General features: G+C 38.9%; 1 protein-coding gene and 1 pseudogene across 4 annotated transcripts in view; one reads left to right on the forward strand and one right to left on the reverse strand.

Annotated features, from left to right (window-relative positions):
• LOC141488032 (PRELI domain-containing protein 1, mitochondrial pseudogene) lies at nucleotides 1-8,050 on the forward strand (annotated as a pseudogene).
• Nucleotides 8,051-8,134: 84 nt separating this feature from the next.
• KCTD20 (potassium channel tetramerization domain containing 20) overlaps nucleotides 8,135-13,714 on the reverse strand; it is a 45,500-nt gene continuing 39,920 nt past the window's right edge. For all 4 annotated transcript variants that reach the window (XM_074236410.1, XM_074236409.1, XM_074236411.1 and 1 more), the window contains 2 exons: nucleotides 10,110-10,220; nucleotides 8,135-8,682 (listed from right to left, as the gene is read on the reverse strand). In XM_074236410.1, the coding sequence (XP_074092511.1) occupies nucleotides 8,390-8,682; nucleotides 10,110-10,220 (404 nt within the window). In that variant the 3' untranslated portion in view covers nucleotides 8,135-8,389. The remainder of the gene's footprint in view (nucleotides 8,683-10,109; nucleotides 10,221-13,714) is intronic.

The raw sequence follows: 13,714 nt of genomic DNA on the forward strand, positions 1-13,714 counted from the left end.
GTAGGTTGTGTAGGAGAAACTCCTGACCAGAAGCTGCTGTCCAGGCGACTTCTGACAAAGACCAACAGGATGCCCCACTACATACTTGAGGACTCTATCATGGACCCACAGAACCAGACCATGACCACTTTCACCTGGAACATCAACCATGCCCGGCTGATGGTGGTGGAGGAAAGATGTGTTTACTCTGTGAACCCTGAAAACAGTGGCTGGGACTGAAATCCGAAGAGAAGAATGGGTCTCCTCTAGTTTGTTTGGGGTTTCCAGAGCTGTACAGGAGTTTGGCCTAGCTAGATTCAAAAGTAATGTGACCAAGACCATCAAAGGCTTTGAGTACATCTTGGCCAAACTGCAAGGTGAAGCTCCCTCTAAGACACTTGTTGAAACAGCTAAGGAAGCGACTGAAAAGGCAAAGGAAACTGCCCTGGCAGCTACCGAGAAGGCTAAGGACCTGGCCAGCAAGGCGGCCACCAAGAAGCAGCAACATGTTGCAGCAGCAACATTATGTTTAAAGGAGTCACCATACTGCTTTTCCTACAACAAAAAAAAAAAAGCCCTGCTGCCCTCCCAGATTGCCAGTTCCCAAGGCTGTGAGCCTTTTAGCAAGACCTGGCATTGGTCCCAGAGCCCCAGTCCCTGAGCAGACCATCAGCACAATGCAAGCCCATAGACAATCCAGCTCTTGTCCTTGTTACCCACCCAGTGTCCAAGTTGTAGTTTATCATTAAAAATCAATTTTCAGTCCTAAGCTCCTAGAATTCAGTATTAGACTTAGTATTAGACTTTGGAGAAGACTAAAAATGTTATGGATAAGTAATTGACTGGACTTGATGATAAGTTGTCTGAGGTAAAGGAGAAAATAACTGAAAATGAAGTTCTGAGTAGGGGATTGAGGAAGCAATGATATAAAGGGGAATTTAGCAAAGGCTAACTGGGGTTAAAAGTACACTTCAATTTTTGACACTAATAAGGTGCTTTGGGAGACCTTGGAAAGAAACTGAAGATTTTAAGACAAAAAACGACAGAACCATTGAAATGTAGAGAGACACATCCAGGGGCATTTTTTTTTTTTTAGGTTTTTGCAAGGCAAATGGGGTTAAGTGGCTTGCCCAAGGCCACAGCTAGGTAATTATTAAGTGTCTGAGGGTGGGTTTGAACCCAAGGTACTCAAGACTCCAGGGCCGGTGCTCTATCCACTGTACCATCTAGCCACCCCAAATATTTCACATTTTAAGGAAGGGTTTGAGCCTGATGGAAACAGCAAAGATGATGAAATTGCCTCTAAACTACAGGAGGCACCTTTGTCCTTACTTAGCCAGGCAACTACAGAAGACTACAAAAGGATTCTGGGAAGTATAACTAGCTGACCTGGAAATGACTACCACAAGCCAGGATAGAGTCACTAGCTGAAAGAAGCAGCTCTGAATCAGAAAGCATTTATCAAGCACTTCCTATGTTCCAGATCCTGGACTAAATTCTGGGGATACAAAGCAAAGGGATGGGGGGTCCTTGTCCTGCAGAAGTTTACACTTCTTGGAGTTGGAGAGACAACATGTAAATAACAAGGTACATCCAACATACATAAAGAATGGAAGAGGACCTTGTGGTTGTTGGCTGAGCTGAGTGTTGAAGGAAGTCAGGGGAACTAAGAGGTAGAGGTGAGAATGGAGGGCATTTCAGTTATGTTGGCCAGCCAATGCAAAGACCTGGAGGTGAGAAATGGAGAGCCACACAGAAGGCTAGGACAGACCCCCCCCCCCCACCTGTCCAGAGCTGACAAAGCTCGGGATTGAAGCCGAATCAGACACTTCTGCCAAGCCTAGGGCTAAGACTCATGGCCTTGGGTGAGGGACCATTACTGTTGAAAAGATTGCAATATTCTAGGGGAACAAAGTACCACCACCCAGTCAAGCTGTTTGTTGGCTGAAGGAGCTGGAAGACTGCAGCTCACTGAAGAATGATCCCAAAAATCCAACCCTTCAGCAGGGATCTCAGCTACAACCAAGTCCAGTGATGAGCCAGCTCAGGAACAGGGACTGCCTGCCCCAGGTAATTAGCAGATTGACCTGTTCAGTTGAGACACTGAACCTAAGGGGCAAACCTAGTTGAATCACCATGTCTGTAGAAGGCCAGCTCAGCTCAGCAGTGGAGTGACCATCTCCTCCCCCCCCCAAGAGGACTATGTAGGAAAAAAGTGCTTTGTTGCCCTGCATTTTTGTAATTGGGAGTTACCTTGTCCCTCATGTATAAGGAGCATGCATGCTATGCCACTTTAGCATTTTTAAGTATGTACTCAGTCTTCCTATCATGTTCTTCCATTCTGCCCCCCCCCGCCATGGATTTTGTGTATGTTGATGATTTGGGGAGAAAGTTTATAACCACTGTTCTTGCTATGGCATTTGAGTAAATACCTTTGCTAAAGAATTTAATCTACTGCCTAGATGTTAAGGGAAAGCACTCTGGTGGGGGTGGGGTGGAGGGTCCTAAGGCTCATCAAGTATGAGTACAGTCATCCACAGAGTTGCCCCTAGAAAAATGAAAGTAACAGCAGATGTGTTTCTGGGGAGCCGATCTTTCTGCTCCAATGTGGGTGGGCTGGTGGAATGAGCCTGGGGTGGATGCAGAAGGCATAGAATTTAGAGGGCGGGAGGGGTTTGGGGATTTAATCCTCCCTCATTTTACAAATAAAACCAAGGCTCAGGGGGAAAAAGTGACTTGTCCTTTAGTAAGGAAACTACTTCATAATTAAATGGTGCTTTAAAGTTTGCAAAATATTTTATGTTTGTAATAAAATAAAATTGGATCCTCACAATCCTTTGCAGTGGCGGTTAACATCTCCAATAGATGAAGAAACTGAGGTCAAGAGGGTAAGTGATTTGCCTTGTGGGTCATATAGAAAATAAATGCCTGAGGCTAGATTTGAACCCAAGTTTCATGATCCCAAGCCAAGATTGGAGTCCACTACACTATATACTACAACCAGTCTCTTAAGTCACACAGATCTGGAATTTAACCCAATGCTCTGTCTCCAAATCCTTTCCTATTGTAGTTGTGGTTTCAGTTGCATCCAACTCTTCATGACCCTATCTGGGGTTTTCTTGACAAAGACACTTGAGTGGTTTTCTATTTCCTTTTCCAGCTGACTTTATGGATGAGGAATTGAGACAAGTTGGGTTAAGTGACTTGCCTAAGGTCACACATTTAAGAAAGTATCTGAGGCTGGATTTGTACTAAGTTTCTCATGACTCCAGGCCAGGTACTCTCCCATAAATCTTTATAAGAATAAAATTAGAAGAATAATAAGGGATAGGAAAGGGGCCATCAGAGTGGTTCCTATTCTGCTTCTGTTTCTTAGTCTTAAAACTTCTGGTTTTCATTTTCAGCTTTTCCTTTTTTTTTTAAATCCCTGGTACCCTTTCCCATTTATTTGAAATAGATGAAAACCTTAGATGGTCATGCCTCGTTTCCCCCTTTAAACTTCTATGTGGATCTGATATCCCCTTCTCTCTAGCAAAGGATGTCTTAAAGAACAAGCAGCTTTAAATATTTGGGGGGTCTTGAGAATGAAGGATAGGAGAGCAATGGTCACTGAGGGCCCCTAGACCTGCTAGGTCTGAGGAAAAAACTTGCTATTATATAGTAGACCAAGGCTCAAGGCACACAGTGATTAACAATAAGCTAATATTTACAAAATGACTTACAAATATCATCTCATTTTATCCCACTGCGAAAGGAGGTTCTGATGTATATGTAGTTAACACATTTCAAGCTGGAACAAATAAATTACCATTAGGTGCTCAAGTTTCATTTTCCCCTTAAAAAAACACTCAGGCACACAGAAATAACTTTATTATAGAAAAAAGGCATCCTGATTATAGGATCTCTCATAAACACTGTAGGTGAACAAGTGCAACATTAAAACTAAATACAAAATAAAACCAGCATCCCACTTGTAAATAGAAGGTAGCATTTAAAGGTAACACTTTCTTAGAGTCCATCCTAATCAGGGAATCTTTATCAGTAAAGTTTAATCATTTTTATTTTTTAACATGATAAAAGGGATTGGCTCTTGATCTAAAAGAGAGAGATGAGGGAGAGGTGTCTGCCATATTTCTCCCAGTCCCTTTTCTGACCTTCCTAAAGCTTTAGCCTCCTCTAATTTCTGATCTGGAACAATTTGTCCCTCCTTAGGCAACTTTATTCCAGACCCCCTTCACTACCCCCCTCCACCTTCCCTGCCTGCCATCCTGTTAGTACCTGATAGCATGCATACGTATTGGCCAAACCTACTGCAGCTCATATGCTCCACCAATCTCAGCTTCCCCCAGTAGCAGACATTGTAGGCATGTCTCACTAATTATCCCCACCTCACCTCCCCTAATTCTTAAATTTCTGTGACATGACTTTTCATAAAGGACTCCACATCACACTTTTCAGACATAGTTTGGTTTAAGGCCTATATGTCAATTCAGATTTGTTTGCGTATTTTTAATGGAGGACCCTGGATCAATATTCTGGGAACCCTATTTGTAAATGGTGCCCATTCTTTTAGGTCCCTCTCCATTGTAATTTGTATACTTTCACCTCAGTCAACATTTTTCTCTTGGGTGAGGCTTAAAATAATTCTTGCTCTGTATATTAAAGTGTGGAATTCATTATTCCCAACTATTCTTTGGAGTTTAATTTCTCCATTTGGTGTCACTTTCTTTTTCCCCAACTCTTTGCATTTCTCTAAACAGAAATTCAATCATACATAAGGAGCCTACCCTCAACCCCTCCTTATCAAAACACACCCTGGCAGAATGACTAATTTTCAAAAATTTGAGGAAACTAGCATGAACCTATATAGATGGCCTCTGAGGTTACTTCCAGCTCTGGATTTATATCTATCATCCCATGATGAACTGAGAATGAAAGTGTTCACTAATATAAAATTTCTACCCTATTCTTCCTTCCTTATTCTTGTTCCATCCTTATACTGGAAATATGTCCAAGCCTGAGATAATGCAGTAAACAAACAGAAAGGAACTATCATTTTTCTTAAAAATTCTCACCATGGTCACCAAGGAAGAAAGATAGTCTGAGTACAAATAAAACATCTTTGGAAACAATCTTTCTTCAGGTAATAACAGAACCTGACTAACTTATTTAGGCACTTGGAAAATAAATTGAATTGGATTCTCCCCATTTATATTAGGGAACAAAACATGTCTACTCCAATCCCAGGGTTCTTTTAATATTGGGACTTAAAGAGATGCCCTAGAACCAGCACCTAGAACCCATCTGTTATCTCTGACATCTTTATATGACTTGGAAAGGTTTAAAGAGAAATGATTTTCTGCCCAGGGGATCATTACTTTGACCCTTAAAAGATATCACAATTAACTTGGTGATTCAGGTATTGGTGGGTGTACAGACATCATATAGATTAGATTAGAACCATTAGCATTCAATCTAGTGGCAAAGAATAACACCTCTCTTACCCAAATGAACTCCCCAAAGTTTCTCAGCCATCAACCCTACTGTACCCTCCCTCATTTTGATGACACTGAATAGATAACAAACAAACAATAATAAGAAACTACCAGCTCTGGGAAGAAACCCCAGTGCAATACCAGTTTTCCCTTTATCGATTTTTGCTACCTTGTTTTAGCTCAACAGTCCATGGGCTAGATAATGGGCAAAGTAAAATACCATTTGGGAAAATGATGATGATCTAAGAAAACTTTCTTTCAAATAGTAATAACATCTTCCAATAGATGCAATACAAGTTGTACCTTTTTTTTTAAAAAAAAAAAACCAAAACAGCAATTCCTTTTTGGAGTGTTTGCATTTAATATTAATAATATATAAGCTAAATACTGAGGGGGAATAAACATATACTTCAACAAGAAAATAAATCTTCATTAATGTCTTAAAAATATACAAATAAAGGTTGTAGAATCTGAATGTCTTTGCAGTGATGGGTTTGTGCATTCAGAAACACAAAGGAAGCACCATTTTAGAAGATGTCTTAATGTGAATTAATGCTAATGAGGTCAAGGTTGTACATTTAATTTGAGGATATGCCAATTCCATACAGAGGAAAATATGGTTCCTCACACATGCTGTTCCCCTAACAATAGCTAGCTGACGACTTCACAAATATAAGTTATTGGTTTAAAAAAAGAGATGGAAAAGAGAGCATGGATGGCTCAGAATCAATCACCCCCAATAAAAAAAGCAATTGAGTATCTATCTTTCCAATGGTGGGCCAATAGAATCATTTTAAATCTTAAGAAGACATCATATTATGCATTCTGGATTTTGATACCACAAATAATGTAGCTTAAAAAAGTAGTAAACATAATTTCTAACTTATGAAATCACTGGGTCAAGAAGAGTTACTCTTTCTCTGAGAAAACAGCTGCTACAAAGTGTGTCTCATCCACTATTTTCTTGACTTAGATTACAAAATATTTGAGTCACCATTACAAATTAGAGGAGGGTACCTTGTTCTGTAGTGTCTTCAAGGAATTTGAAGGGTGTAAAAATATAAAAGTAACATGCAGTTTAGAAAGAGACTGTGGAGGGCTACAACTAGTCAACTTGGGATACATCACACCAATGGAACTTAAGAAATAAAATGCCAGAAGAGTAGGACAGATAATACACAATAGAAGATAACTGCTAATCATTTATATTTGGCTCTGGAATCCAATTTGGTTTACAGTTACAAAGTCATCCCAAGAGACATAAGAAATCAGCTCACAATAAATAATCCCCTAGAATGGTCACATCTATTCAAATTCACACTCCTAGAAGTTATAATTAGATAAAATAGGGTCATTGGTTCCAGCCCAATGGAAATATGCAGTACGAATTTGAATGATGGGATCACTTCAGAAGATTAATTATTTGCACAAATCTGGACCTAGTTGTACTCACAGCATTGTCTCCTACTCTATCTCCTGAGTCATAGCCATTGTCTAAGATCTATTGTCCAAGTTGCATATTTAGGAACATGGCAGTTAGGGAACAACATGGGCTCTGGGTGAGTATGAGGTTAATATACTTGACATACCAAAAAAAAAATACTCTTAATTTTCTCTGTCCTGAGCTATTGCAGGTGACACTTGTATAGAAAAACTCCACAACAAACATTGTTTCTTCTCACCTGGCATCTTCTATTACCCTGAGTGAAATGTGAGAGGCTACTTCTGTAGTTGAATGTGCTATCACTACATCCCCCACCTCCCCCCACCAACACACACTTAGTTCCATGAAATAGAATCTGGATAATAAGACCATTTAAGTCTCATCTCTGGAAGGAGAGCTGGAATGAACCTTTGGATGGTATGGAAATGAAAGCCTTCTAAAACTCATGAATGGGGATGCATAATTTCAGCCAGAGTTCAAGTCCCTGATTATTTTCCCTTACCTAGCACCAGGACAAGGCTATATTCTTTGAATCCTGGGATCCTGGCCTTTTTCATCCTGGTAGTAATCTTTTAAGGCATCTTAAAATTCTTTCATTTGAATAACTGATGAGGTTTTGTGAGCTTCTAACTGTGGCTGTATTCATTCCAGCCACATTCCCAGCATAGCTCTGAACTGGTAGCAAAGACAATGGCTTTCCTCGGGATTCCCGAATTTCTAGCCTTGGCTGGGGAATGAATGAACAACCAGGATGGTTTCATTCACCTTAATTTTCATTCTATAATGCACAACCAATTCAGGTCCCCATAATTTCAAAGTTAAAAGCATAAATCCTATTACTATTATCACTTACCCTCTCTCTACCAAAAGATAAACTAGTGCTATATTTTGTTTGTTTAATAAAAAGAAAAAGAAAATTTAATTTAAGCTTTTGAAGGATTACCTTCTGAAAACTCAACTGTTTTGTAAACAAAGCCTCATTCCTCCTAAGTAAGTTGAATTCTGGGTGCATTCTTTAGCTATCTTCAAATAGTCTTCCATGGATATATCTATGCATGGGATGGTGGTCTGGTCCCCTTGCAACTGGAAGTTGCCAAAAAACAATGGGATGTGAACCTGGCAGGGAAAAGGGGATAAAAAGAATGGGAAGAAGGGCAGGAAGTGTTTTGCTTTATAAGGAAATGGACTTCTTTTTAGTTCCTTTTCAGCTTTCTCAAGTTTATTCTAGGACAACACCAATCCTGAGAAGCTTCCTATGTGCCCAGGGTCACTAAAAATGTTTGGTGATTCAGTGACCAGGACTCATTATTCATTTCCTCTTAGGGGCATCAGCTTGCTTCAAAGAATACACCTAAATAATATTAGTGACATGGGGAAGGGTTTGGGAGAAAGTATGTCTCATATTCAGGGTGAGACAAATGAGTGCATCCCAGAAAGGACCTTAGAGACATGGTTGAATGAATGGCTGGCCCTAATCTGGGAAGTCATTAGGGGCCATCTGGGAGAGTGGAGCATTCAGTCGATCAAGTTCATCTACTTGTGGTGGGTGGTGCATGAGGTTCTCCTGGTCTTCAGTGACATCTTCCTCAGCTGCCACTAGGTTGGTGAGGGATTTGCTTCGGACACACTGAAAATCAACATGGCGGCTCTTTCCCTCCTCCTTTTCCCAAGACATCTGGATAAATGGGCGTTGTACATAGTTGTATATGACCTCCGATCGGCCACCTGGTCTCCTCTTAATTTTTTCCTTACAAGTGGGATAGCCTGAAAGAGAAAAGCAGAATTCCTCATAAGCTCTGCCTGGCATCTCTACTGTCTCATTATCTTCTGCCTCAGACTATCTGATGTCCTCCATGACACTTAGGGAAGCAAGGTTCTTGAACTAGCTGTGCTACGAATCACTCTCTCAGTACTCCCCTTCCCACCACTACACTTTTCCTCATCCTTCCTGATTCAGATCATTTGGTTGAAACGGACCTATTTGCTCAAATGAACGTTCTATCAATGAAAACATCTAGACACCCTAGAGGTTTCTAGTTCATGTTTTAAAAAGTGCTTTCAAAGATTACAAAGTAATTTTTTAAAAGTACAAGGATTATGTGATGGAAAGACTATTGGATCTTGAATCAAAGGACCCAAGTTTGAATCTTGGTTCTTCCACTTACCACCTGTCTGACCCTAGGTGAATTCACTCCTCTCTCTGGGCCTTAGTTTCCTCATTTGCAAAAACGAGGGGTTTGGAATAGACACTTCTTTTACAACTCTAAAGCTTGCAGCAAACATGTGGGGTAAGTACTATAATTATTATCATGCCCATTTTACAGTTAAGGAAAACGAGGCTGAAAAAGTTTAAGATTCAAGTTCAATTATCTTGACTTTCAAATTCAGTGCTCTTTTTATTAAGTCACATTAAGAAAAGGCATAAAATTTGGGAAAATCTATCCTACCCTTCCCAGTGAAATTGGTAGAGAACACTCCCATCAGCTTTAGATGTCCTCATTATTGTCAACTCTGGAGACTGATAAAATTTTAATAGTAATAGCTAGTATTAACATAATGTTTAAAGGTTTGCAAAGCACTTTCAAAATATTATTTCACTGAGGATCATACAGTCAGCAAAGAGAAGGAAAGAGAAAGAAAGAAAGGAAAGAAGGAAAAAAGGAAGGAAGAAAAACAGAGAGAGAGAGAGAGAGAGAGAGAGAGAGAGAGAGAGAGAGAGAGAGAGAGAAAGTAAGAAAATAGGGAGCTTTTAAGGTAGATAAGCTCCCAATATATGGCAAGGCACTTCAGAGGGAATGTCAACTTTATCTCCTATCCCAAGACACACTACCCCTAACTTAAACCAGATGCAGTATATTGAGGAGAGAAGGCAAAGAGAAAGGAGGAAGGTGTCTTTTTCTCTCAGCTGTTGTCACCTTCCAGCCTAGATGAAGGAATTTCACTTGTCTTTTTCTTGATAACAAATGTAAATTACTACATTAATGTTAACTATTAGCTATCATTTCTCTGGAAGGGTCGTAAAGGTCTCCATTTAAAGCAACAAAAAACAGAGAAAAAGGAAAATGGAAATTTTGGCAAGAGAAAACAACTAAAACACCATTGATGAAAATGCCATTATTTGTGACCTCTCTGAGGTCCATGGTAGTGTTTATGAGGCTGTAGGATGAAGTCAGAATTACAAGATTTCTTACCTTCAATACCAATTCGAATATTTTTTAGTCCCCGTTCCTTTAATACAGTTTTTGCAACATCTCGATTCTCAATGTACTTGAAGAATCTGTATAGCTTGGAGCTATAAAGAACTAGAAAGAGAAAACCAGGGGTTAATCATAGGGTAAGTAAGGCTTCCAGGGACATCCTTCCTGCCTTACTCCAGTTAGATGGTAAGGTTCCAGAGAACTGAGTCTCTTTGTAGCCTCTCTGACCTCTATATGCTGTGGCTGTGAATCATGAAAACTGTCTGTCCAAATTAAAGAAATGGCATGTGACCCAAAAGCCAATGAAAAAGACGGATGGCATCAGTAGACTGCATTATATTACCAGTATGACTTGCATGCAATTAATTGGACACAAATGAACCAGAAAGAACATACATGTCTGAAAAGGAGGTGAGCTTGTTGAAAAACAAGGGAAACAGACAGTTTCAATGCTTTCCAAAGAATTTGTTTTTTTATTTTTACTGATATTTTTGTTTTATAAAAAGAATATCTCCTAGTACCTTCCTCCTTCTCCCCTTCCCAGAGAACCATCCTATTTAGCAGTTTTTTCTTTTAAATGATATTTTATTTTTTCAATTACATGTAAAGATAATTTTAAAATTTTCTTTTTTTTCTTTAGAATTTTTATTTAAGGGATAATGGGGTTGAAGTGACCTGCCCAAGGTCACACAGCTAGGCAATTATTAAGTGTTTATAAATGTGTTATATCTGACTATCCTTTCCTACGATCTACCCTCTCCTCTATCCCCTATACCCCCCCCTCCCCCTGGTCCCCTTCTCTCCTTTTTCTTTTAGATGTCTATACCCTGTTGAGTGTGTATGCTGTTTCCTCTCTGAGCCATTTCCAATGAGAATGAAGGCTCCCCTATTCCCCCTCGCCTTCCCCCCTTCCATATCATTGCAAAAGCTACATGAAATATCTTAGCCTATTCTACCTCTCCTTTCTCTTACTCCCAGTACATTTCCCTTTCACCCATTGACTCCATTTTTACAATATATTATAAACTTCAAATTCAGCTTTCTCCTGGGCCTCATCTATAAAAGCTCCTTCTACCTGCTCTATTAAATGAGAAGGTTCATATGAGTATTATCAGTATCATCTTCCCATGCAGGAATACACACAGTTCATCATCATCAAATGCCTCATAATTTGCCCTTCTTGTCCACTCTCTCTATGCTTCACCTGAGTCCTGTGCTTGAAGATCAAACTTTCTGATCAGCTCTGGTCGTTTCAACAGGAACATTTGAAATTCCCCTGTTTTAGTGAAAGTCCATATTTTCCCCTGGAAGAGGATGTTCAGTTTTTCTGGGTAGTTGATTCTCGGTTGCATTCCAAGCTCTTTTGCTTTCCAGAATATTATATTCCAAGCCCTACAAGCCCTTAATGTAGATGCTAAGTCCTGAGTAATCCTGACTTTAGCTCCACAATATTTGAATTGTTTCCTTCTAAAATGCCACCTTTTCTAGGAAGCTCTCCCTCAATATTTCCAACCCCCTGAAAAATCAGCCTTTTCCCTACTCTAGACTTCACATAGCAATCTCCTTACATTTTAGAATGTCATTTTCATATATTTCTGTGCAAAAGAGTTATTCATGTAGGTGCTACCCAATGAGACATAAACCCCATAAAGGCAGGGACTGGCTTATCTAAACTCTGTATCTCCGCCAGGGCCTAACATAATATTCTGTACACAGTCGGCATTTAATAATTGAAATAAACTGAATATAAGGAATTTCCTATTTAATAATAAAAAGTAACACAATACCAAGAGGGCTGCCTCTGGAGATGGTGAACACTTTGTCATTGGAAATATTTAAGTTAGAGGCTGGATACCTAGATAGCACATTAGATAGAACACTTGATTTAGAGTCAGAAAGACCTGCATTTGATGATTCTGGGCAAATTAACCTCTTGTAGCCTCAGTTTCCTCATATGAAAAATAGACTAAGAGAAGTTAATTCATAGAGTAAGGCTATTACCTTAAAAGTGAAATAAATAATGTATCTAATGCACTCTGTAAACCTTTTATTTGTTGATTTAAAATATTGTCTTTCTGGTTCATTTCTAGTTCATTGAAGAGGCAAGGAATGGGAATAAGATACTCATTATACATGTAAAGTCATTCTGCAACCCTTTTAAAAGCACAATATAAAATGCTAGGTGGTACGGTACATAAGAGTGTAGGGCCTGGAGTCAGGAAGATTCTTTTTTGAGTTCAAATTTGGCCTCAGATATTTACTAGCTGTGTGGACCCTGGGCAAGTCCCATAACCTTGTTTGCCTCAGTTTCCTCATCTGGAAAATGATCTGAAGAAGGAAATGGCAAACCACTCCAGTATCTTTGCCAAGAAAATCCCAAATACCATCAACAAGCATTATATTCAATGGGGAGAGGCTAGAGGCATTCCCAATAAGACCAGGGGTCAAATAAGGGTGCCCATTATCACCACTACTATTCAATATTGTATTAGAAATGTTAGCATCAGCAATTAGAGAAGAAAAAGAAATTGAAGGAATTAGAATTGGGAAGGAAGAGACAAAACTCTCACTCTTCACAGATGACATGATGGTCTACCTAGAGAATCCCAAGAAATCATCTAAAAAACTAACTGGAAACAATTAGCAATTTTAGCAAAGTTGCAGGCTATAAAATAAACCCTTATAAATCCTCAACTTTTCTATATATGTCTAGCAAGAAACAGCAGTAAGAGCTAGAAAGAGAAATCCCATTCAAAGTAACCTCAGACAGTGTAAAATATTTGGGAGTCTATTTGCTAAGACAGACTCAGAATCTTTTTGAAAACAATTATAAAACACTTCTCACACAAATTAAATCAGATTTAAATAACTGGGCAAATATCAACTGCTCATGGATAGGTAGAGCTAATATAATAAAAATGACAATTCTATCCAAACTAAACTATCTGTTTAGTGCCCTACCAATCAAAATTCCAAAAAATTACTTCAATGAGTTAGGAAAAAATTGTAAGTAAATTCATATGGAGAAATAAAAAGTCAAGAATTGCCAGGAGCTTAATGAAAAAATAAAATGCAAATGAAGGTGGCTTAGCACTACCCGATCTAAAATTATATTATAAAGCATCAGTCATCAAAACTGTTTGGTATTGGCTAAGAAACAGAGTGGTGGACCAGTGGAATAGACAAGGTGTAAAAGCAGGAGACGATTATAGTAATCTGCTGTTATAAGATCCAAATGGTTACAGGACATAGACATAAAAAACAATACTATAAGCAAATTACAAGATCAAGAACTAGTCTACCTGTCAGATCTATGGAAAGGGGAACAGTTTATGACTAAGGAAGAGTTGGAGAATATCACTAAAAACCAATTAGATGATTTTGATTACATTAAATTAAAAAGCTTTTGCACAGATAAAACCAATGTAACCAAGATCAAAAGAAATGTAGTAATTGGGAAACAATCTTTACAACTATTGATTCTGACAAAGGACTCATTTCTAAAATATACAGAGAACTGAGTCATATTTTTAAAACAAAAAGCCATTCCCCAATTCACAAATGGTCAAAGGATATGCAAAGGCAATTTACAGATGAGG

This window comes from Macrotis lagotis, chromosome 5 (assembly GCF_037893015.1).
Source record: "Macrotis lagotis isolate mMagLag1 chromosome 5, bilby.v1.9.chrom.fasta, whole genome shotgun sequence".
NCBI lineage: Eukaryota > Metazoa > Chordata > Mammalia > Peramelemorphia > Peramelidae > Macrotis > Macrotis lagotis.